Here is a 26,959-nt window from a genome sequence, read left to right as displayed (position 1 = left end):
CTGAATTTCCAAGCAATACATTTTGTATTTATTTTCTGAAAATGAGAAATGGTGAAAATAACAGAACAATGCACAGAATGTACAGCGCTTTCACACCTCAAATAATGCAAAGAAAACAAGTTCATAATCATTTAGAAACAACAATACTAAGAATGTTTTATGAAGATTCAGAAATCAATATTTTGTGGAATAACCTTGATTTTTAATCACAGCTTTCCTGCGTCTTGGCTGCTTTCCTCCAGTCTGTCACACGGCTTTTGGGTGACCTTATGCCACTCCTGGTGCAAAAATGTAAGCAGTTATTCTTAGTTTGATGGCTTCTGACTATCCATCTTCCTCTTGATTACATTCCAGAGGTTTTCAGTGAGGTTCAGGTCTGGAGATTGGGCTGGCCATGACAGGGTTTTGATGTGGTGGTCCTTCACTTACACATTGATTAACCTAGCTGTGTGGCATGGCGCATTGTCCTGCTGGAAAAACCAGTCCTCAGAGTTGGGGAACATTGCCTGAGCAGAAGGAAGCAACTTTTTTCCAGGATAACTTTGTATGTGGCTTGATTCATACGTTCTTCGCAAAGTTTAATCTGCCCAATTTCTACAGTAAGGCAATCTTCTCTGATGAGTCTGATGAGTCTAATTTTCAGCTTTGCCCAACACCTGGTCGTCTAATGGTTAGACGGAGACCTGGAGAGGCGTACAAGCCACAGTGTCTTGCACCCAGTGTGAAATTTGGTGGAGGATCGGTGATGATCTGAGGATGCTTCAGCAAGGCTGGAATTGGGCAGATTAAACTTTGCAAAGGACGTATGAGTCAAGCCACATTCAAGCTTATCCTGGAAAACAGTTTCTTCCTGCTCAGGCAATGTTCCCCAACTCTGAGGACTGGTTCTTCCAGCAGGACAATGCACCATGCCACACAGCTAGGTCAATCAATGTATGGATGAAGGACCACCACATCAAAACCCTGTCATGGCCAGCCCAATCTCCAGACCTGAACCCCATTGAAAACCTCTGGAATGTAATTGAGAAAGATGGATAGTCACAAGCCATCAAACAAAGAAGAACTGCTTACATTTTTGAACCAGGAGTGTGTTTATTTATTTTGTGTGTATTGGAACAACACAAGAAAAAACTGTGAAAAAAGGGAAAATTGGACAGAATTTCACACGAAAATCCAAAAATGGTCTGGACATAATTGTTGTCACCTTTACACAGCACTATTTGCCCACAAGCTTCTTCCTCCTCTCAACTGGAATCTCGGACTCTTCTTTATAAACTGCTCCAGGTCTCTCATATCTGAAGGCGTCTTCTCTTCTCCCAATAGCAATTTTCAGATCTCTCCACAGGTGTCAATGGGATTTAGATCTGGACAGGGGGATTTAGTCCAGTTATTACCAGATTTTTCCTCTAACTTCCCCCCACCCGGTGCGGATCCTACAAACGTCCACAATCCTCACACACAGTATTATCTCCATGGCTCAATCTGAGGTCAGGGAAGTGATAGCATTTGCCAAGTTGCTCAATTTCTGGAAAATACATAGCAAAGAATAAAGGGAATCTATGGGGCTATTTCTGTAGGATCAGACCCATAGGTGCACAATGTATGAAGGTGAGATAAGAGCTCCCAGTGCTGGTCACATTGTGATACATTGTAGCACTGGTACACGGATACAGGTCCATGGACACAGTCCTTTGCTGGTTCCTGACGTCCTCATGTTCTGCAGAAGCCGAGGGAAGGGGGTGCTGTGTTTATGTTCGGGTTAATAATTGACAGTGAACTTCATAAATAAGAGAAATTTTGCAAACTCTGAGTTTTTCCCTGGAGTCATTCCCATCCTCAGACATGAAGACCACGTGGGCCTATAAACCGGCGGTGATTGCCACGTTCTGTCTGCTGTGCTGTGCGCTTTCTGCTGCTGATCCCACGCGGTACGTTTTATTGTATATTGTACATTATATTTTATATATTTATTATATACCTTATTAATTGATATGAAATGTCTTTAGTCCTCACCATTACACGTATATTCTATGAGTAGAAAACCGGCTTCTACAGTTCCGTGAACCATTGGGTGGATGGTCGCAAACATTAGCAATTTTTAGTTTTGCTGGTTAAATTTGTAAGGAGAATCCGACCAATCAGAAATCTTATTTTGTGACTATAAGAAACCTGGATGCCTTAGAGAAAAATAGATAATAAGTAAGGGGTTAATACCTGAAGGTACAGAATATATTAGGGGCTTAGTTCCCAGTTAGACTAGTGTAAAGTCAGGGGTCAATACCTGCTGATATAGGGTGTATTACAGGGTTAATATTTGTTTTTCCTAGTAATAGCAGTTATACAGAGATATGAATATGCGGGACTACCTGCAGCATGCCAAATAGTCCTGTAATGAAAATCTCCTGCTGATTAAACAGTGATTTTATGAAAACTACACTAAGCAGCTCAGTAAGTGACACATTGCTGGAATCAGGGGCTCTGGCTCTACATTATGCTGCTCTCAGATGAGGTGGCAAAAACCTGGTGACAGATTCTATTTAATGCTGCACAAAAGCAGAGCTTCACTGCAGGCTTACAGACAGGTCTATTCTTCTCCCAAATGCCCCGGAGCTTCAGAGACTATAGAGATAGAGGAGGGTGGGCAATTAATTTATCTGAGGGGCCACATTAGAGACCATGACTGGCTGTGGAGGCTGAACCAATAGGCTGACATTAATTCTGCTTATTAATGATATTAACATATTAATTAGTTTTTTGTTTTAGATTAATATTATTTGTATCACTTAATATTGAGTAGAATTAAATATGCTTGACATCCCCAAATTTACTCTCAGGCCCCACTCAGCTACCTATACAGTATGAGCCACCACATATTACCCTCTAGATACAGCATGAGCCCCCACATAGTCTCCTATATACAGTATGAGCCCCCACATAGTCTCCTATATACAGTATGAGCCCCCACATAGTATCCTATATACAGTATGAGCCCCCACATAGTATCCTATATACAGTATGAGCCCCCACATAGTCTCCTATATACAGTATGAGCCCCCACATATTACCCTCTATATACAGTATGAGCCCCCACATAGTCTCCTATATACTGTATGAGCCCTCACATAGCTTCCTATATACAGTATGAGCCCCCACATAGTATCCTATATACAGTATGAGCCCCCACATAGTATCCTATATACAGTATGAGTCCCCACATAGTCTCCTATATACTGTATGAGCCCTCACATAGACTCCTATACACAGTATGAGCCCCTACATAGTCTCCTATATACAGTATGAGCCCCCACATAGTATCCTATATACAGTATGAGCCCCCACATAGTCTCCTATATACAGTATGAGCCCCCACATATTACCCTCTATATACAGTATGAGCCCCCACATAGTCTCCTATATACAGTATGAGCCCCCACATATTACCCTCTATATACAGTATGAGCCCCCACATAGCCTCCTATATACAGTATGAGCCCCCAAATAGCCTCCTATATACAGTATGAGCCCCCACATAGTATCCTATATACAGTATGAGCCCCCACATAGTCTCCTATATACAGTATGAGCCCCAACATAGCCTCCTATATACAGTATGAGCCCCCACATAGTCTCCTATATACAGTATGAGCCCCCACATAGCCTCCTATATACAGTATGAGCCCCCACATAGCCTCCTATATGCAGTATGAGCCCCACATAGTCTCCTATATACAGTATGAGCCCCCACATAGCCTCCTATATACAGCATGAGCCCCCACATAGTCTCCTATATACAGCATGAGCCCCCACATAGCCTCCTATATACAGTATGAGCCCCCACATAGCCTCCTATATGCAGTATGAGCCCCACATAGTCTCCTATATACAGCAACATGGGTAAAACTCCAGCAACAATGTCCCTAGACTGGTGAAGTAAATTTAAAAATCCATTTTATTCAGATCATATTAAAACAAGATCCAAACCAGGATGGGTCACATATATACCAGGATGGGGTACATATAAACCAGGATGGGGTACATATAAACCAGGATAGGGTACATATAAACCAGGATGGGGTACATATATACCAGGATGGGGTACATATAAACAAGGATGGGGTACATATAAACCAGGATGGGGTACATATAAACCAGGATGGGGTACATATATACCAGGATGGGGTACATATATACCAGGATGGAGTACATATATACCAGGATGGGGTACATATATACCAGGATGGAGTACATATATACCAGGATGGGGTACATATATACCAGGATGGGGTACATATAAACCAGGATGGGGTACATATAAACCAGGATGGGGTACATATAAACCAGGATGGGGTACATATATACCAGGATGGGGTACATATAAACCAGGATGCGGTACATATATACCAGGATGGGGTACATATATACCAGGATGGGGTACATATATACCAGGATGAGGTGCATATATACCAGGATGGAGTACATATAAACCAGGATGGGGTACATATAAACCAGGATGGGGTACATATAAACCAGGATGGGGTACATATAAACCAGGATGGGGTACATATATACCAGGATGGGGTACATATATACCACCAGGATGAGGTACATATATACCAGGATGGGGTATATACAGTGGGTATGGAAAGTTTTCAGACTCCTTTAAATTTTTCACTCTTTGCTTCATTGCAGCCATTTGGTAAATTCAAAAAAGTTCATTTTTTTCTCATTAATGTACACTCTGCCCCCATCCCCCATCTTGACAGGAAAAAAATACTTTTTTTTGATACTTTCCGTGCCCACTGTATATTCCAGGATGGTCCATATATATATATATATATATATATAAGAGTTTTCACACCAGGGCCCATCAGAGTCTAATTACCTCACTGTATATTCCAGGATGGGGCATATATATATATATATATATATATATATATATATATATATATATAAAAGAGTTTTCACACCAGGGCCCATCAGAGTCTAATTACCTCACTGTATATGGCAGACTTTTCTGGCAATGAAATGACTTTCGAGACGGAATGAATATGAGGTAGACAACCAACAAATATCAAAGTTGTGCCAAAGTCCCAGGAATGGTCGCGAGTGGTGATCACATGTGGACGCCACAGACTTGGCTTTCCACCTTCTTTTATTACCGGAGTCTTTTGTTTTTTTAGGTTTCAGAGGTCTCCTGACACACCGGCTCCTATAAACTGTGAGCTGGCTAGCTGGAGTAATTGGACTGAATGTGACCCGTGCACAAAACAGAGGGTGAGTATCCACCTCAATCATGGCCGCCAATGCTGGAGGACAGCAAAGGGGGAGAACTAGTGCAGGCTGGGATTGTCGTTATGAAGCCCCTCAGTAATTCCACACAGTGTGATGCTATAATGAGGCCGATCACACACATGGGTGACTCCACATTGCCCCCTTGCACACTGCCCTCTAGCAGCCCTACAACATCTAAACTGCTCCCCCGGCACTATGATGTGCCCACAAAACTATGATGCCCCAAGTGTCCCCCCAGCACATTTTTTATGTCCCTCACACAGTTTCATAACCCAACAGCCCCCACACAAGGTGTCCCTCCAACAAATTATGTTGCCCCACAGCCCCCACACACAATATGATGCCCCTTCACACAGTATGATGTCCCCACAGCCCCCTCATAAGGTGTGTTTCCCCCGCAGCACCCTCACATAATATAATTCCCCCACAGCCCCCTCACAAACTTTGATGTCCCCACAACACTTTAACCCAGTATAATACCTCCACAGCCCCCTCACACAACATGGTGCCCCCACAACACACTTACACAGTATGATGTCCCCACAGCTCCCTCACACAGTATGATGTCCCCTCAGCCCCGTCACACAGTATGTTGACGCTACAGCCCCCTCACACACTATCATGCCCCCATAGACCCCTCACAGTATGATGCCCCCACAGCCCCCTTACACAGTATAATGTCCCCAAAAAGCACCCTCACACACTATAATGCCACCACAGCCCCTTCACACAGTAATAATGTCCTCAAAACCATCTCACACAGTAGGATGCCCCCCCCCCACACAGTATGATGTCCCCACATCCAACTCACACAGTATAGTGTCCCCAAAGCATCCTCCCTTACTATGATGACACCACAGCCCCCTCACGGAGTATGATGCCATTACAGACCCCACACACAGTATGATGCCCCCTTACACACTATGATGCCCCTACAGCCCCTCACACAGTATGATGTCCTCACAGCCCCCTCCCACAGTATAATGTCCCTAAAGCACCATCACACACTGCGATCCTACCACCACAGCCCCCTCATACAGTATGATGCCCCCACAGCCCCCTCACACAGTATAATGTCAATAAAGCACCATCGCACACTGCGTTCCTACCACCACAGCCCCCTCATACAGTATGATGCCCCCACAGCCCCCTTACACAGTATAATGTCCCTACAGCACCATCACACACTGCGTTCCTACCACCACAGCCCCCTCATACAGTATGATGCCCCCTCACACAGTATAATGTCAATAAAGCACCATCGCACACTGTGTTGCCACCACAGCCCCCTCAGAAAGTACATTACATCTGCACAGGGGGCGACTCTTGGACAGAAAATAGGAGGTAAAAAAAGCTCCTGGGGGTGACGGGGCACATACTTTTCCCCATACAGTGTATGTGCGGATACAATGCTGGGGCCTGGATGTCATGTACGGTATTATACAGTATATATCTCTCTCCCTGTATATAGTTCCGCTCACGCGGCATTGTGAAGTTCGGCCAGTTTGGCGGTAGCCGATGTCTGAGCTCGCTGGGAGAATATCAGCGCTGTAAGTCAGATCACCAGTGCGGAGAATCAGTGATCGACTGCGGAAACGACTTTCAATGTGAATCAGGTACTTAAAAACTGTCCCAATAAACTATACCGCCAGTAGTGTCCTCTATAGTGTCGCCAGACTGCACTCTATTGAAAAGCATCTTCTAGTTTCAGCGTAATGCCATAATTAGAGATATCTGCAGCTGCCACTAGGGGGAGCTAGTGTATGTTTTGTGGGTTTTCAGCATTTACAAATGTAAAGTGCTCTGGCCACCAGGTGGCGCCGTGCTATTGGAGAGTCCAGTATAAAAAGCCTCCCCGTGTGAATGGACTTTGCGTATTATTTTTACTTTTCTAAACCGACATTTTTTCGGACTATCCCAGGTCGATGCATAAAAACAAAACTGCTGTGTAATGGCGACAATGACTGCGGAGACAACTCCGATGAAAACTGTGACGACGGCAGAGAGCCCAGACCCGTCTGCCGAAATATGGAGGCGGAGTTGTCAGAAATCGCTCGGACAGCAGGAGACGGGTGATTACTATGATATTACACATACTGCACAATGATTGAGGAATGTGACAAATTACTGTTTAATTTTGTTACTTAAGAATATAAGTGAGTGCAGCTCTGGAGTATAATACAGGAGGTGTCTCAGGATCAGTACAGGATCAATAATGTAATGTATGTACACAGTGACTGCTCCAGCAGAATAGTGAGTGCAGCTCTGGAGTATAATACAGGATGTAACTCAGGATCAGTAATGTAATGTATGTACACAGTGACTGCACCAGCAGAATAGTGAGTGCAGCTCTGGAGTATAATACAGGAGGTAACTCAGGATCAGTAATGTAATGTATGTACACAGTGACTGCACCAGCAGAATAGTGAGTGCAGCTCTGGAGTATAATACAGGAGGTAACTCAGGATCAGTACAGGATTAGTGTGCAGTATACTTTGCCCTAAGATAAATGTATTTTTCTTATGTGTGGTAAGTGTAGTTAGAGGTGGAGGAAGACAAATTTGTGCCTTCACAAGTTTTCGGGACCCCTTTATGGTCTGAGCCACAGAAAACCCTTGTATTAGACAATGTTAGGAGGATTCCGCCTGGAATCTGTTTGAAACAGCGACTAAAATACGCCTCAAAAAATGCTGTGCACGTTTAGTCTTCTCATACGTCTTTTAAAAGCTTTCTTTCTGGAGTATTTGCTGGAGTTTTCGTTTTTCTGAATGTTTTGAAAAGGGTGAGACTGAGTTTTCGGAGCAGAAATTCTACAAATCCTCCTCAAAAATACAAGATGTCTTAAAAACCTGAAGGAGCTGCTCAGACTTTGCTCTGAAAACAATGCAAAAAGACTCTGTGTGAACATGCCCTAAGACCGGCACTAAAACGGCTCGATGGAGTACGTCGTATGTAGTTCATTAGGAGGCACACACCGTCTGTTAACCGGCGTGAGTCATCACCGGAAATGTTCTCCAATCAAAGACAATTAAGGAAATATATTTACTTAAAGGCAGAGTATATAAAAAAGTAACAATTTCAATCCAATTTTTAAATAGCGAAAAATAAAAACCATTTTATTATTTTTATCTGACTATTCACATGAAATTTCCAATTTTTTCAGTTTTCATACTGGTCACTAGAGCTCACAGTAGACTTACACTGCTTGTTTTCTGCAGCTGCCTTGTCATCTTTGCTGTGCTGTGTAGATTGGCACAGAATGAGCAGAGTCATCTCTTTATTATTCAATAGTAGTGGATTTTATTATTATGTGACTATCCACATGAGATTTTCAATATATGGTCACTAGAGCTCACAGTAAACTGACACTACTTGTTTTCTGGAGCTGTCTTGTCATCTTTGCCGCGCTGTGTAGATTGGGACAGAGTGAGCAGAGTCATCTCTTTATTTTTTGATAGTAGTGCATTTTATTATTATGTGACTATCCACAATAAATTTCCGATATGTGGTTATTAGCGCTCACACTAGACTGACACATTGTTTTCTGCAGCTGCCTTATCATCTTTGCTGTGCTGTGTAGATTAAGACAGAATGAGCAGAGTCATCTCTTTATTATTCAATAGTAGTGGATTTTATTATTTTTATGTCACTATCCACATGAATTTTCCGATATATGGTCAGTAGTGCTCACACTAGACTGACACTGATTGTTTTCTGCAGCTGCCTTGTCATCTTGCTGTGCTGTGTAGATTGGGACAGAATGAGAAGAGTCATCTCTTTATTATTCGATAGTAGTGGATTTTATTATTATGTAACTATCCACATGAAATGTCCGATATATGGTCACTAGAGCTCACAGTAGACTGACGCTGATTGTTTTCTGGAGCTGCCTTGTCATCTTTGCTGCGCTGTGTAGATTGGGACAAAAGTAGCAGAGTAATCTCTTTATTATTTGATAGTGGTGAATATTATTATTTTTATGTGACTATCCACATAAAATTTCTGATATATAGTCACTAGCGTTCACAGTAAACTAACACTGCTTGTTTTCTGCAGTTGCCTTGTCATCTTTGCTGTGCTGTGTAGATTGGGACAGAATGAGCAGAGTCATCTCTTTATCATTTGATGGTAGTGGAATTAAAAGGATTGTCTGAGAAAGTTGAATATTTTGGTCAGAAGTGTAGAAACATCTGAATCCAAAAACTGAGTACATTCTGTCTGTATTGTATTTTGTTGCCGTTAACTTTATATATTTTTGTTTGTTTACGCCTCTTCATTTTTAGTTTTAATATCTTGGGGATGGACACAAAGAGAAACCCCTTTGACAATGAATATTTTAATGGAATGTGTGACCGTGTCCGTGATGGTAACACGAAGACCTATAACCGCAAGCCGTGGAATGTGGCTGCTCTTACTTATCAGGTAATAAACTGCAATGGTCTTTTATTAGGATTTTATTTGCTATTATATAATTATCTACCTAAATTACGCCTTTTTGTAAACTGGGCTAAAAAGCCTTACCCTGAAGGACCTTCGAATAACGCAGCCTAAATTTGATATATCCAAAGAATGAGCCAAACGAGAGCCGTACATATTTGTCAGCACTGTTACGGTATTTTTATTGATCCTGGCAATTACCAGGCCAGACTACAGGTCCCACGCTTACTAGGCCAGACTACAGGTCCCAGGCTTACAAAGCCAGACTACAGGTCCCAGACTATTCACTAGGCTAAACTACAGGTCCCAGGTTTAGTCACTAGGCCAGACTATAGGACCCAGACTTACTCACTAGGCCAGGCTAGAGCTCCCAGGCTTACTCACTAGGCTAGACTAACAGGTCTCAGGTTTAGTCACTAGGCAAGAGTACAGGACACAGACTTACTCACTAGGCCAGAGTACAGGTCCCAGGCTTACTCACTTGGCTAGACTACTGGTCCATAGCTTACTCACTAGGCTAGACTACAGGTCCCAGGTTTATTCACTAAGCAAGACTACAGGACCCAGGCTTACTCACTAGGCCAGACTAAAGGTCCCAGGCTTACTAGGCCAGACTACAGGTCCTAGGATTACTCACTAGGCCAGACTACAGGTCTGAGACTTAATCCCTAGGCCAGACTACAGGTCACAGGCTTACTTACTAGGCCAGACTACTGGTCCTAGGATTACTCATTAGGCAAGACTATAGGTCCCAGGCTTACTCACTAATATTCCTGTTGGCTAGATAGAACCATTGAATATTCACCTCAAAAACACCCAACATCTATCAGACTGCCCAGATTTTATTATTATTTATGTAGAACTCCATCACTTTTCAGTCTAGAACATTATTATTTATTATTATAGCGCCATCAATTCCATGGCACTTTTCAGTGAAAGGGGTATACATAATAGGGACAAGTACAATAATCATAAACAATACAAGACACAGACAGGTACAGGAGGAGAGAGGACTCTGCCCGCGAGGGCTCACAGTCTACAGGGATAGGTGAGGATACAGTAGGTGAGGGTAGAGGTGATTGTGCGGCGCTGTATCAGACTGAGGGTTACTGCAGGTTGTCGGCTTGTTGGAAGAGGTAGGTCTTCAGCTTCCTTTTGAAGCTTGTCAAGGTAGGTGAGAGTCTGATGTGTTGTGGCAGAGCGTTCCAGAGTATGGGGGAGGCACGGGAGAAATCTTGGATACGATGGTGGGAAGAAGAGATGAGAGAGGAGTAGAGAAGGAGATCTTGTGAGGATCGAAGGTTACTTGCAGGTTGGTACCGGGAGACTAGGTCAGAGATGTAGGGATGAGACAGGTTGTGGATGGCTTTATAGGTCATAGTTAGGGTTTTGAACTGGAGTCGTTGGGCAATGGGAAGCCAGTGAAGGGATTGGCAGAGAGCAGAGATCAGGGAGTAGCGGGGGGACAGGTGGATTAGCCAGGCAGCATAGTTTAGAATAGATTGTAGGGGTGCGAGACTGTTAGAAGGGAGGCCAAAGAGCAGGAGGTTAAAAAATAAATAAATACATCTTTATTTTTATATAGCGCTAACATATTCCGCAGCGCTTTACATTCATCAGGAACACTGTCCCCATTGGGGCTCACAATCTAAATTCCCTATCAGTAGGTCTTTGGAGTGTGGGAGGGAACCGGAGAACCCGGAGGAAACCCACGCAAACACAGGAAGAACATACAAACTCCTTGCAGATGGTGTCCTTGGTGGGATTCGAACCTAGGACCCCAGCGCTGTCTAGGTTGCAATAATCCAGACGGGAGATAATAAGGACATGTACTAGGGTTTTTGCAGCTTCTTGGGAAACAGAACATGCCTGTATTTGATGGGATTATTTAAAGAAAAATTGGGAAAGTCTCATCAAATTAAGACTGTTGTCAACTATGGCCGCCAACTATTCACTACAATCTGCTCATGAGTCCATTTTAGGCCGGTGTCCCACATAGCCCCTCTCAAAATGTAAAATGTTGCCTACCCTGGATATGAGTCACACATCACACAACCAAAACTTGGTTCCCTCTCAGACCCCCTAAAATTGACCTATTTCCAGGCTGATAATGTATCCAATCCATACTAAGCGACCACAAATATGTAAGATAGTCACCTTCAAGGTTGGACCTTTACAGTCCCTCAGTTGTAAGTGACAACAAAACAAAAAGTCAGCTTAACTTCCAAGCACTACTCACTGATAACCCTTGGTCAATGGACCTTTCAAAGAGTGCTAGATGAACCAACGTGTGGTGTCTGATAAGGCCCCATATCATACTCTTCAGCCCACCTCCTCTCCGGCAGTGATGACCTCTGAGGAACAAGTCAACTGTGTCCTCTAGTTTACTGACCTTGTCCTGATGGGCAAGCCCCATGCCTAACTCTACAACTTTACACCACAGCCATCTTGGCACCAAACCACTCACGTTTATCATCTCAGGAATCCCAATATGCAGTTCCATGTCAGCATCGATATCTTCTTCACTTGGCATCTCATCCATCTCCCTACAAGATAGGGCTATCATGCCAGAAAGAAGTTGCGCCAGAGCCTTGGTCTCGATAGAGCACCCAAAGACTCCTCTGAGATATTAGAAATTCCAATTGGTTGTGTGGGAACCTGGTGAAGACTTCACATTCGAGGGTTATGTCATTGTGCCATAATCCTATTTTTCTTCTTTTAGACCAAAGCTGATAAATCGTTTACCACCGAAACCTATACCGATTCTGTAACTATGGTGACTAAGCTCGTAAAAGAACACACCCAAACCTTGGACTTGTCGGTGTCTATTAAAGCAACCCCTTCTGATTTGAATGGAACCACAATTGGTGCGAATGCCGGATTAACAACATCTAGAAACGAAAGTATTCAAACCCTGAAAGAATACTCCCAGAAAACGGTAATAATACAAAGTGTTACGTTTTTAGAAACTGAATTTATTTTTTGCTCTAGAGTTTTTGGTGGAATTAAGAAAAAACGTTCTCATCGTTTCACGACTGTGAAACTATCTAAAATATGTTGTCTTCTTTACGGGATGAGTTGTAAGTCTTGTACCAGGAACTTCATATGGTCTCAAGTCATAAGGTATCTCCTTATACTTTTAGGATTAGCCAACCTTGTATGAAAATAAATTGTACCTAAGTCAAAGAAGATCAGGTCTAAAAGGAAGATGGTGTTGAGTTGTTGGAGGCTTCATGGGCTCTTCAATGTCCCTTTTTGGTTTTGCAAGAAAACATATAGGTGATGTCGACCAATCTAACTGTAATGCTCATGGTGGGGTAGTGGCAGCGAGCAGGATTAGTGGACCCACTGGACCATAGGGGGGACCCGGACTTACCCTTTAGTGGGATGGGCTTAACTAAGCGCCCACTGTGAGGTGGACGCCAGGTACTGACGCACCCCAGGGCCTTGGGGTACTCGGTCCCAAGCCTTGAGTATCTGGGACATATTACAGGTGGCCGTTGCCCGGTTCCGTGACCCAGAGGGTCGCTTAAAAAGGGGGAAAATAAAAGGGAAGAATAAAAATAAAGTGTTTTTCGTGACGCCATTTGCGGTATGCGGCTATGTGAGGAAAGCCGCCGCTGCAAAGTCTCTCGCTACTGGTGGTAAGCATCTTGGGTGTTATGGCTCTCCGCAAGTAGAGCTAGGCCCCAGGGGAGAATGATGGTGGTTGTAGTACGGTGGAAGTTGGTGATGCAGAGGTGTAGGAAGAATTCAGACAACACAGGGGCCTCGGTTTAACTTGTGCATTACTTACTGGTTCCATGAAGCTGCAACCCGGCTGGTGCTGATCTCTACCAATCTGGGCCTCAGGTGATTCGGTATTCCTTTTGTCCCAGTGCCGGTGTAGTGACCTGGTGAACTTTACTTCCTTGCACCCGTCTGTAGTTGGTGGGTCCCCGTGGCCTGGAGCATTTTGGGGTCCCCTCCTTTTGTCACAGTCCTGGCTCGTATGGCAGGCAGCTTAAACTGCTCTTGGGTCGGACCTCTGTTCCCGATCCCGGGTTCCCTCTTTGCTGCTGTGCCCCGGACACTAACGGTGGTGAGGAAACCTGATGATTCTGTGAAGCCCCACAGGTGTGGTGTCGGTGTCGGTGCATTACCTTCAGGGACTCCACGTTGCTGGATCTCCGTCACTGGTAGGAAATCTTCTTGTTTGATCGTGACGCCACTCTCAGTATTGCGGTCAGTGGGGACCGCCACTGCAGGTTAGGGGACGCCTGGGGCTGATGGTGTGTGCAGTTAGATGTAGTAGCCTCCTGAGAGTGAGGCAAGCCCCAGGGCCCTGTGTAGGTTTGTAGTACCACAAGTCGCAGAATGACCACACAGGCAGGATGTCTTTCAGGGTTTTTACTCACTTCAGGTGGCAGGGTGAGTAACCCGGGCGTAGCTGAGATGAACCAGGTGGGAACCAGGTATCCTTCAGGCTGACTTTATGAGGGTGACTACTGACTCGCCTTCCTTAGCCCTTGGTGGTTTGGGGTGACCCCGACTTTGAGTCCCTATGGGGGTCACCCAGGGAAGATGCTGCAGCCTCTCTCCCCTTGTTGTTTGCCGTGTGCTTGTTCCCCGGACCAGGCCACTCCAGCCTCTTGCCTCCTATGACCTATGGGCCCAAACTTGTGGTTACGTGGCTGCGGCTTTTGTAGTGTTGTGGTGTGGGCTTTAAGAGCCCCACACCGGCAGGTTTAGCAGGGAAAGGTGAATCTATCCTCGCTTCGGGATCTGCCGCCCGGTTGGGCCTGGTGCTCTCTAGCAGTCTCCTTACTTCCCACTCCGTGCACTCTCTAGCTGAAGCTGGCTTTCAGGCAGCACTCCTAGTTGACCGTTCTCCCCCGTCTGTAGCCACTGCGCGGGCGCTGTTAGACAGCAACAGCCCCACAGGTCTGCTCCTCACTGAGTCCTATGGAGTTCTGCTCTAACTGACTCACTGCCCCTCCTCTCCTGTTCTTGCCTACGCCACCTAGCAACCAGACTCTCTTACCACACCCCTTGAGAGGAGATGGAGGCTCTACCCCCTCCACTATTCCAGTGAAGGTGAAGGCTTGCCCCCTCCTGGGATCCCCAGGGGTCCTCTCATGGGTACATGTGTGAGACCTGATCACTATGCGCCTGTGTTCCACACCCCAGTCAGCCTTCTGGATTACCTGTATTGTACTGTCCCCATCATGGGTGCAGTACTCAGTGGTGCCTGACCAGGTCAGGGGCGCCACATTCCCCCTTAGTTATCACCAGCACGTCCTCGGGCTGCAAGACAACATTTTAAAATGCATAAAACATTAAAACATGTAAAACATTTTTAAAACCACCAGGTATCAGACATCACCACCCTCCACCCACAAGTCCGTTAACCCACCCAAAACCCTCTCACGTTGGCCGCGGCTTCAGCCACTTCTGGCAGGATGTAGAGGCGGCTTACATGGGCTGGTGGTTTCAGGGTATACCTGGCCTGGTGGATCCGCGCCTTCAGCCTCTTCTGGCAGGATGCAGAGGCGGCCTCCACAGTTGGTGCTGGCCAGGTACCCTCTTTGTGGTGGTGAGCCAAGGCCCCATAAACAGGCTGGCCCTGGTGGTGGTGCCACTGGTGTAACTATTTACACTGCGAGAGTTTGTGGCTATAGCAAGTTCATAGCCTTAAAGTTTATTTCTCACAATAGTTTTTGTGGGCGCATTTCTTAAACGTTGCAAACAAAACTTGTCAAAACTGGTCAAAACAGTAACTTCTTACTTTCCTTTACTTTACTCCTCTTTTTCACCAGGGCGTGGGCATGTTGGGCACTGGCACCTGTGACTTTCTTGCTCTCCGTCGTCGTCCGTGGTTGTCTCATCTGTAGGATCTTTGTCTGTGGTTGTTTCATCTGTAGGTTCTTTATCTTTCCTTTCTTGGTCTTCATCTGTTTCCTTTTCTGCATCTGTTTCTGTATCTCTGTCTTTTCTTTCTTGTCTGGGACATGGTGCTACGTCTAAGGCATAGTAGCCCCTTTCTCCTTGATGCAAGGTGAACTGTACTAAGTCCCCAACTTTCAGATTTCTGCCTGAATGTCCTCTGGGCAGGTGGGCTTGAACATCTCTCCGATTTACAAATATGCCCTCTTTTATTCCTTTTACTACAATGAAGCCGTATCCGCTTTTCAGGTTGAAGTCCTCTACTATTCCTCTGTAAAGGGGTCCTCTAGCCTGGGCTTTGGACCTTCTTAGGCACCTTTTCTCCTCCAGGTCTCTGACCGTGACTTCCCTCTGCTCTGGAGACTGTGGTGTTGGAGGACGCTTTGATCTGCTGCGCCGTGTCTTGCGGGCTGGGTTCTGCGAGGTGCAGCTTACAAGCTCCCAGGTGAGGCTTTGGGGCAGATCTTCATCTGCTGACGGTGTCAAGTCTTCCTCCTCCCAGCGGGAATAGGGCAGCATCTCCGGCTCTGGGTAGGGGTCTGCTGCGGTTGGCGTCGGAGTCAGCTCCTCAGCTTCCTGGCCTCCTCTCCCCCTTAGTTCTTCGCTGCACTCTTTTGGTGGCAGTGCTGGGGATGGGCTTTCTTCAGCTGGTCTGGGCGGTGGACTCTCTGGCGCCGCTGCAGGGGTTGTCTGAATCTCCTTAGGGGTATACGGAGGGAGCAGGTACCGATCCACCATCTCTTGTGGGAACTGGGCCTCTAGGTCAGCCTTCAGCTTCCAGTATTCAGGATCCTCTCCTATCAGGGTCTTTCTAGCAGGGACCTCTGTGGACTGGGGAGCGGTGTCTGCTCTGGCCTTGCAGGCCGGGGAAAATGATGAGGTAGTCTTCTCTTCTTGGCGGGCCGCGCCCTGTATGGCGGCGGCCTGGTCTTGGCGGGCCGCGCCTGGCATGGCGGCGGCCTGGTCTTGGCGGGCCGCGCCTGGCATGGCGGCGGCCTGGTCTTGGCGGGCCGCGCCCGGCATGGCGGCGGCCTGGTCTTGGCGGGCCGCGCCTGGCATGGCGGCGGCCTGGTCTTGGCGGGCCGCGCCCGGCATGGCGGCGGCCTGGTCTTGGCGGGCCGCGCCCTGTATGGCGGCGGCCTGAATCAGTGTCGCTGTTGCAGGGGGCTCTGTGCAGGCTGGGCTGGACGTCGCTGCATCGATCGGAGCTTGGCGGGCCGCACCCGGCGGGGCTGCGGCCTGGTTCAGCATATCACTTGCGGCGCGGACTAGCGTCGCTGCTGCGTTGGGGTCTTGGCGGACCGGGTTCAGCAGGGTGGCAGCCTGGGTCAGCGTCACACCTGCAGCACGGATGAGCACTGCCGTGGTGGTCGGAGCCCTGCGGGACAGGCGGGGCATCGCTGCGGCGGCCTGGATTTGGCGGGCCGCTTCTAGCGTGGCTGCGGCCTGGTCCAGCGTCGCCGCGCCGGGCGCCTCTTCTGGGACCGCGGGCGTGGCAGCAGGGGCCGGGGCACTTGCGCTGGCCGGGGCATCACTCGACTCACCCATCTGTGGCAGCATCGGGGTCTGCGTCGTCGCCGCTCGGTCTGGCAGGCGTCGCGCGGCTCCCTCCTCGTAGGTCCGCACCGCCGCAGCCATCTCCAGGAGCTCCGTGCGTTCTTCCCGGATCTGCTCCACAACCCGGTTCTCCAGTCGGTCGCAGAACTGGGCCAGCTCCCGATACCACCAGGCAGCGGAGCCCGGTTCTGGATTTCTGCGGTCAGACGCCATTTCTTCTGCGCCGTCTTCTGCACGACTCTCCAGCTGTGGACTCGCCGTTGCCTCTGATAACAAGCTGCGCAGTTTTTGCTCTGCTTCTTTCAGCAGCTCTTCTCCCAGCAGCAGGCTTGTGGCTCTCTTTCCTTCCCGCCGTCTCTGGACGCTTCCACTCTCATAGCTGGCAAGGTCCGAACTCTGCAGGGGATCTCTGGGTAGCCACACCTCTTCGTGGGCGGTAACTTCTTCCAGCGCGGGCTGCTGTTGTTTTTCAGCGCGCTTTTCATGGTGGCAATATGGCGGCGCTTCCAATTTTTCGAGCGGACCGCCTAGGCACATGGTCACCTGTCTGAACAGGTCTAGTCCTTATCCTGTTCGTGACGCCAGATGTGAAGCCCCACAGGTGTGGTGTCGGTGTCGGTGCATTACCTTCAGGGACTCCACGTTGCTGGATCTCCGTCACTGGTAGGAAATCTTCTTGTTTGATCGTGACGCCACTCTCAGTATTGCGGTCAGTGGGGACCGCCACTGCAGGTTAGGGGACGCCTGGGGCTGATGGTGTGTGCAGTTAGATGTAGTAGCCTCCTGAGAGTGAGGCAAGCCCCAGGGCCCTGTGTAGGTTTGTAGTACCACAAGTCGCAGAATGACCACACAGGCAGGATGTCTTTCAGGGTTTTTACTCACTTCAGGTGGCAGGGTGAGTAACCCGGGCGTAGCTGAGATGAACCAGGTGGGAACCAGGTATCCTTCAGGCTGACTTTATGAGGGTGACTACTGACTCGCCTTCCTTAGCCCTTGGTGGTTTGGGGTGACCCCGACTTTGAGTCCCTATGGGGGTCACCCAGGGAAGATGCTGCAGCCTCTCTCCCCTTGTTGTTTGCCGTGTGCTTGTTCCCCGGACCAGGCCACTCCAGCCTCTTGCCTCCTATGACCTATGGGCCCAAACTTGTGGTTACGTGGCTGCGGCTTTTGTAGTGTTGTGGTGTGGGCTTTAAGAGCCCCACACCGGCAGGTTTAGCAGGGAAAGGTGAATCTATCCTCGCTTCGGGATCTGCCGCCCGGTTGGGCCTGGTGCTCTCTAGCAGTCTCCTTACTTCCCACTCCGTGCACTCTCTAGCTGAAGCTGGCTTTCAGGCAGCACTCCTAGTTGACCGTTCTCCCCCGTCTGTAGCCACTGCGCGGGCGCTGTTAGACAGCAACAGCCCCACAGGTCTGCTCCTCACTGAGCCCTATGGAGTTCTGCTCTAACTGACTCACTGCCCCTCCTCTCCTGTTCTTGCCTACGCCACCTAGCAACCAGACTCTCTTACCACACCCCTTGAGAGGAGATGGAGGCTCTACCCCCTCCACTATTCCAGTGAAGGTGAAGGCTTGCCCCCTCCTGGGATCCCCAGGGGTCCTCTCATGGGTACATGTGTGAGACCTGATCACTATGCGCCTGTGTTCCACACCCCAGTCAGCCTTCTGGATTACCTGTATTGTACTGTCCCCATCATGGGTGCAGTACTCAGTGGTGCCTGACCAGGTCAGGGGCGCCACAATTCCCTCACCGGACAGATTTATCAGGTGAGCTTGAAGCATCTTCCTGAACTAGGGCTCTGTACCCCGCCGGTGCTCGGTCCAATGAGTACTCACACCGTACTCCCCCTGGCAACCGTACTTCTTTTAGCCCAGTAAGCCACTTTTCACTCTCCATCTGTGTAGTGACTTCTGATTGACCGGATGTCTTACTGACTGAATATTTTCCGACTTAAGGGTAATTTACACGCTGCGATATCGGTATCGATATCGCTAGCGAGCGTTCCCGCCCCCGTTGGTTGTGCATCACGGGCAAATCGCTACCTGTGGCGCACAACATCGCTTACACCCGTCACACTGACTTACCTGCCTAGCGACGTCGCTGTGACCGGTGAACTGCCTCCTTTCTAAGGGGGCGGTTCGTTCGGCGTCATAGCGATGTCACTAAGCGGCCGCCCAATAGCAGAAGAGGGGCGGAGATGAGCGGGACATAACATCCCGCCCACCTTCTTCCTTCCTCATTGCCGGCGGGAAGCAGGTAAGGAGATGTTCCTCGTTCCTGCGGTGTCACACATAGCGATGTGTGCTGCCGCAGGAACGACAAACAACATCACTACTGAACAGACAACGATATTTGTTGTTTGATCGACCTCTCCAAAAGCAACGATTTGTACCACTTTTACGATCGTTGAAGGTCGCTAACGATGTCGGATGTGCGTCACAAACACCGTGACCCCGACGATAAATCGTCAGCGATGTCGCAGCGTGTAAAGCACCCTTTATTGTCTGACAAGATGTCTGTCTCCCATCACTCCACTGACTAGCCCCTCTTGCTTCCGGGTTTCTGACTAGTGGATTGGATGAGTCCCGACCAATCGGTGGCTATCTATCAGATCTGTCTCTAGCCTGTTACCCAGTCTGGGGAAAATGGGGATGGATGTGTGTGTTTGAATGTTATTTACCGGCACTGGTCTTCCAGGAATCCGGGGTTAGATGCAATACCCTGTGGCACCTGACACTCAGGGGCGCCACAGTACCACTCCTTGGGTAACGACCGGGACTGTGGCAGCTGACCCCCAGGACAGGTGACGGACTCAGGTATACAGTAGACAGGTGCAGGCAAGGTGACTAAGGCAGGTAGGCCAGGAGGGTATGGACAAGATGGATCAGGGAGCCAGTTGGAAATATAAAGAGAGTATTTATTCAGCACACCGTGTTTCAGGGACCGCTGTCCCCTTCATCAGGTGCACCTGTTGAAGGGGACAGAGGTCCCTGAAATACATTGTGCCGAATAAATCCTCTCTTTATATTTCCAACTGGCTCCCTGATACCTGCAGCTCCCGACAAACGCCGCAAATTCTCTTTCCATCTTGTCCATACCCGCCTGGCCTACCTGCCTCAGTCACCCTGCCTACCGTCTTGATCCACTGTTCCTCAGCACCTGTGCCGAGGTAGTGGTTGGAGCTGCAGCAGGTTCTCGGATGCTCTCACTCCCCTACTGGGGGAGGACACTGACATGTTTGAGATTGGACACACATCCAGTATTCACTGCAAGGCATTCACTGCTGTGCAATCTCCCTACACGCCGCCGTCTCACGCTTACTACCAGGGTTGTGGAAGGGTGCACAACTCCTCCAGGTGAGTCTGGTCCTTGCGACCTCACCATCACTAATCAGACGGATTTACACAGGAGCGTTTCTGGTCTGTTTTTTCAGGTGGGTATGTACAGGAATGGTGGGTATGGCAGGGATAGACAGGATTGGGAAGGCAGGTACTGGAGACGGACAGCGAGATAATTGAACAGGCTCTCAGGACCTGACAACTAACTAGGTAGCAGACTGGAGACTGACTGACTAACTAGAAGCGTTGCGAAGGCATCTCCCCTAATAGGAGGGTGCCTTAAATACACAGTGCCTCTCAGCCGTAAGCTGAGGGGCATTTCCTGGAAATGGCACACTGGCTCCTTAAGAGGAGGCCCAGTGAGCGCACGCACGTCTTAGGTGCACTCTCAGGAACCCTGTGTGACATGCAGAGAGCCCGGGAGGAGAAGGAGGCATCAGCACACATGGATGGCCCGGTGAGTTCAGGGGGAGGACGCGACCTGGCCAGGGCGGTAAGTCGACGTCTCTGCAGAGACACCAGTGCTACTCTAGGTTTCAGAACACACCAAGATACCATCTAAAGGAGCATACCATCCGGTGGCTTTTACATTGCCAACTTGTTGGAAGGGCTTGACATGGCCATAAGTGTTCTGATTTCTATCTATACGGGTTTTAAAAGTGCAGAAGTTAGATCGGTTGGGTGCCAGCTCAAAATAATCACCATGTTCTTATGGTGCCACCAGGATATATACCATAAAAGAGACCTGTGGGTAGAAATCAGAAGACCATTTCTGCAGCAACTATGGTGAAATTACTAAAGGTTTGATTGGTCTCCTGTATAAAGAGCAGACCAGACGTTTCCACCATTTGGATCAGAATATGAGATAATTCATCGTCCCATCAGAGAACAATATTAATGGGCAACTTTTTGGTTTGTCTTTTGACTGTTATCTTAGAACAACCTTTCTAGTTGGCGAGCTCCTAAGACCTCTGGCAAATAGTTTACTCCGATCGATTCATCATATATTTACCCATCAAAAATGTAGTATTAGATGGAGGCTATTCATATGGGTAATCATTCATCTCATACACTGCCGGCACCGGATGAACAGTAGGTCTTTACTCTGTATCACAGAAGAGAATCACAAGCTCGCTCTCTTTCCCTATTTTGTGTCAAGCTGGTGGTTGCCATGGACCAAGGTCATCCTGGAAGAGCGTGACTAAGCAACTACCTGTTTTTTTCACTAGAGCCACTAATGGTGTGGATAGGTTTGTGCCGCAGGTAGCCACCAGCTACCACTCCAGGGCCGTCCCTGGGACTGCAGTAACCTTCTCGAACAGTCAGTGTGCAGTTATGGACTGACTCGGAATGACTGGTGGAACCAATTCAGAAGAGACAGACTGGTTGGGTTCTGGTTAGGTGTCACGGGAAAGGTACTGGAATACTGACGGGATGCAAGGCAGGGTCTGGTGCCTAAAAGGGACAAGAACGGGTACAGGGATAAAGAGGGATATAGAGCAGGTGCACAGTCACAAAAACTGGTTCACAGGTTCAGGAACATGGGACAAGAGAAACAGACACGAATATGAATTATTGCTCAGGCACCTCCCAAAAGGGGAAGGAGCCTTCTATACACCAAGGCTGACAGTGATAGGCTGGGGAAGACTTTTGGAGTGCACATGCTGCCTCTTTAAGAAGTGTGCAAGGCATGCGCACACGCCCTAAGGGCTATACAGGGAGGCTTGCATGGCATGCACAAGTCCTGGATACAAGGAGCTGCGCCGGGGAATTGAGTTTCAGAAGCAGAGCTGCCGAATCGGTCAGAGCTTCAGAAGGGACACCGGTGGTGTTACATTATGTTTATATGTACGGTATATTTGTAACGGTTGGACGGAGCAAATCACCCAAGTTTAAAAAGTTCAATAAGGAAAGATGTTGACTTCAGTGAACCTAAATTTTGGGCATCGTCCATTGTATATTTTCTATTTCTATCTTAGGGAAAACAATATCTAAGAGTGAAGGGAGAAGTGCAGCTTGGGACTTTCCAAATGAGAACTAGAGGCGCCATGGTATCGGGTGTTTTCATTGATGACGTCAACAACCTTCCATCTTTCTACCAGAAGACAGAATATTTTGCTTTTCTAGAGATGTATGGGACGCATTACGCCACCTCCGGAGTCATTGGTGGGAAATATGACTTGATTTATGTATTGGATACCCAATCTATGAAAAGTAAAGGTACGGTAATTGGAAGGCCACGGGTCATCAACGCGTGACTCTCCGGCAGTTGCAAAATGTCCACTCTCATCACGTCCTGACATCACTTGCGCCAGGTTATGAAAGAGGGACAATTATGGTGGCAACGTCGTGAAGCCACACCAAAAATTATTTTAAAAAATTTTTGATAAATAAAGTGACCTTGTAATTTCTTCTCATTTCAGAGGTCACCGACCGAACGGTAACATCTTGTCTCGGATTCAACGCTGGTATAAATGTGGAGGCTAAAGGGATTAATGTTGGGGGCCAAATCAAACCATCAAATTGTGACAAGCTGATTTCTACGTCAGGAGGTAAGCTTCTCTCCGATATCCTACACACCAGACAGTCACATTTCTACCTTTAGTTTTTCCCGTTTTTCAACGTTTTTTTTGGTTTTGCTTCCAAATTCTTCTTTTTTAAGTTGTGCTTATTTTGAAGTCCATTTTCTACTCATTTCTCTGCTTTTTTCCTTTTTTTCTTCTTCTTCTTTGTTCGCCAGTGCAGCTGTAATATTTGTAATCCATTTTTCATTATTTGCAAAATTTTAAAAAATGCTAAATTTTGGAACAATCATTACTCTGTCCCCCCCGCCCCCCCTCTTGTTCCCTGGAGTAATTTATTGTACACCCAAAATATTTGGTGCAATTGTCAAAATTGTGTGCGACATTTTAACACATTATGACATTTTTGGATCTAAAAATATACAAAAAATGGATAAAAGACAAAAATGAAGAATTTGGGGCAAAATATACAAACACGAATGATTGGTGTAAATGGAGTGCAGACAAAACATATAACGGTGAACAGAGCATGAGATAGAAGACAAAAAAAGATTAATTTATGAATTGAAAAATAGACGCTATCAAGAGATGTCAGAAAAAAAATCGAAATGTCATTAAAAAAAACCCAAAAAAAGAACGCAGTGAAAGGGCCAAATATATGAATGAATAAAAATAAATGAATAAAAAAAATATAAATAAAAATAAATGAATACACAAAATAATATAAATAAACAAAATAATATAAATAAAATAAATAAAATAATATAAATAAACAAAATAATATAGATAAATGAATAATGAATAACATGATATGAATAACAATAAATGAATAAACAAAAAATAGTATAAATAATGAATAAACAAAATAATGTAAATAAAAATAAATGAATAAACAAAATAATATAAATAAAAATAAATGAATAAACTAAATGGTATAAATACAAATAAATGAATAAACAAAATCATATAAATAACAATAAGTGAATAAACAAAATAATATAAATTAAAATTGGAGAAATATGCCTTCTAGAAATTTGGATAAAACAAAAAATTAAAAAGCTGCATGACAATGTAGCAAAAAAAATATAATAAATTATATATATATATATATATATATGTAAAATATATATATACACTTTACATAAATAAGTAAATATATATATATATATATATATATATAAAGATTTTAAATTACCCCACCCCATTCTTACATTACTAAAAAAAAACCAAAAAGACTTGCATGTTCTTTTTAATTTTTATCTCTTTTGCTTCTGCCTTTTAAAAAATAAATTAATTGCATATTTAATTCTATTTTATTTTTTCTGCTGCCTTTCAACAAAAAACGAGAAAACAATAAAAGTGATCAAAATCCCCCAAATGGTACGAATGAGAACCTCAGCTAATTCCGCAAAAGATTAAGCCACCGCACAGCTCCATCAATGTAAAAATAGAGGTCTCGGAAAGTGGCGACATAAATCAATTTTTATTTATTTTTTTAAACAATTTTCAACTTTTTTTTAGCCACGTAAATATAAATATATATGCGAGAGTTTGTTATGATGTTAATCATACTGAACTGTACATTCATATATCTAGGTAATTTTTACCGGACAAGGGGCATCACAAAAAAACAAACCCAAAAAACAATGTTTGAATAATTTTATTAGTGTACTATTTTTTTTACCATTTCACTGTGCTTGTATTTTTTTTAGTACATTATAGAGTAAATCAATGACATTATTCAAAATTGCAATTTATCCCACAAAACCTCATAAGGCTATGTCAATGGAAAAATGAAAAAGTTAGGGCATTTGGAAAAAGTATAGGAAAAACTAAAGAGAAAAAAATAATGCTTGGACATGAAGGGGTTAATATTAAAAATGATCTGTCACTTCCCCTAAATATGTTTTATCTTGTTGTAAATGCCGCAATTTTCCTGAATCCGACGATGCAATTCTCTTGTTCCTGCTCCTCTCCGTTCCTGAGATATGACCTGCTCTTTCCTGGTCATAAATCTACTCTTGTTAGCCAAGAGGGTGTGGTTCATATAAAGACAACCCATAGTTGATGATAACACCCATTTGACTAACAAGACCAGATTTATATATAGTGAAAAGTGACTCATATCCCAGGAACGGAGAGGAGCAGGAGCAAAAGAAAGACATCGCCGGATTCAGGAGAATGTCGACATTTATATAATATATTTATGGAAAGTGCCAAGTCTTCTTTAAACTTTATAATCATATAACAATAGAAATTTTCATACATGAAGCTGGTGTTAGTTTACGAATTGTCCTGACTATTGCTAAGATTATGTCTGGTGGGAGGGGTCTGTTCTGTCGTGCATCGTTCCGGGACTCTCACCACTTTATTATGTTGTGGACTCCTTCGGGACGCCACCAGTAATAGTTCCTGCTCTGTGGCATGCGCACTGGTTCCTGTGAGTTTTCCCTGATCCATCCCGCTACCCAGCTTACCTCTCTCTGACCTCCATTCCCCTCGGACTGTCTGTCCACCCTGTCTACTTGACCCTGGTCCCGCCCCGTGTTTCTGCCTCCACCGCCACCTTTGTACTTACGTGCTCTCCCGGACCCTGACCTCGGTAACGTCCCCTGACTACGGCTCTGCTCCTCCTCGGCTCTTTACGTGACTTCTCGGCTTTTGACACCCTTGCTTCCGTTTGCATACGGCTTGCTCACTCCCTTGTATTGACGTGACATCCCGGTTTGACTTTGGCTTGTCTGACTACTCTTAAGTGTACTTTACACACTGCGATATCGGTACCGATATCGCTAGCGAGCGTACCCTCCCCGTCGGTTGTGCGACACAGGCAAATCGCTGCCCGTGCCGCACAACCTCGCTTACACCTGTCACACAGACTTACCTGCCCTGCGACGTCACTCTGGCCGTCGAACCGCCACCTTTCTAAGGGGGCGGTTCGTGCGGCATCACAGCGATGTCACACAGCAGCCGTCCAATAGAAGCGTAGGGGTGGAGCTGAGCGGGATGTAACATCCCGCCCACCTCCTTCCTTCCTCATTGCCGGTGGACGCAGGTAAGGAGATGTTTGTCGTTCCTGCGGTGTCACACATAGCGATGTGTGCTGCCGCAGGAGCGACGAAGAACATCGTACCAGTGGCAGCAACGATATTATGGAAATGAGCGACGTGTCAACAATCTTCGTTTTTGAACGATTTTGCGATCGTTGATCGTCATTCATTGGTGTTACACGCTGCGATGTCGCTACCGACGCCGGATGTGCGTCACTAACGACGTGACCCCAACGATATATCGGTAGCGATGTCGCAACGTGTAAAGCCCCCTTTACTCTTGTGCTAGCGACCTCTAGTGGGCTTTTGTATTACTGCACTTTGGAGTTCAATCTTCACTAAGTTCCTGCGACCCCTAGTGGTAGCTTAACATGAATCTTTTTGAGCTGTATCATCTATTCTCCCCAGGACTTGCAGAAGCCCCAAAATTGTATGACTTTTTAAAGTCATACGTCATAAATTTGCCTAATAACAACTGGCAAAATCAACCTCTCCCATAAAGGACAGTAGGTTTTTGAGCAAAATAAATGACAAATAGCACAAAAGAATGTTATATTTGGCGGGCACCAGAAAAGACAAACAAAAAGGTGCAAATTAAATGACTAATACCTGGACCCCGAGGAGTGGAACAATTTTTGCAATTTTATGAAGCAAAAAAAAAAATGTCATAAAAGATTTGATATAATCCCCCCCCCCCCCCCTCACAATATCTCTTATTTTCCATTACAGGAGCCTCAGAAAGTGACTCTGTGATTGAGAACGTGATCTCATTTGTGGAGGGAGGAATGGTGGATTTCGCAACCGTTATACAAGAGAAACTTTCCAGGAAAGAGACCGACA

General features: G+C 46.2%; 1 protein-coding gene across 1 annotated transcript in view; it reads left to right on the top strand.

Moving 5' to 3' along the window:
* Positions 1–1,842: 1,842 nt before the first annotated feature.
* The window catches only part of C9 (complement C9), a 29,806-nt gene continuing 4,689 nt past the window's right edge, over positions 1,843–26,959 (top strand). Inside the window, exons 1-9 of the mRNA XM_075330629.1 lie at positions 1,843–1,940; positions 5,181–5,274; positions 6,764–6,908; positions 7,214–7,364; positions 9,576–9,714; positions 12,452–12,667; positions 22,527–22,767; positions 22,971–23,099; positions 26,849–26,959. The exon at positions 26,849–26,959 is cut by the window's right edge and continues 68 nt beyond it. Of these exons, the coding sequence (XP_075186744.1) occupies positions 1,843–1,940; positions 5,181–5,274; positions 6,764–6,908; positions 7,214–7,364; positions 9,576–9,714; positions 12,452–12,667; positions 22,527–22,767; positions 22,971–23,099; positions 26,849–26,959 (1,324 nt within the window). The remainder of the gene's footprint in view (positions 1,941–5,180; positions 5,275–6,763; positions 6,909–7,213; positions 7,365–9,575; positions 9,715–12,451; positions 12,668–22,526; positions 22,768–22,970; positions 23,100–26,848) is intronic.

Source organism: Anomaloglossus baeobatrachus, chromosome 1, assembly GCF_048569485.1.
Source record: "Anomaloglossus baeobatrachus isolate aAnoBae1 chromosome 1, aAnoBae1.hap1, whole genome shotgun sequence".
Lineage (NCBI taxonomy): Eukaryota > Metazoa > Chordata > Amphibia > Anura > Aromobatidae > Anomaloglossus > Anomaloglossus baeobatrachus.
This window is presented reverse-complemented; position numbering and strand designations above follow the sequence as displayed.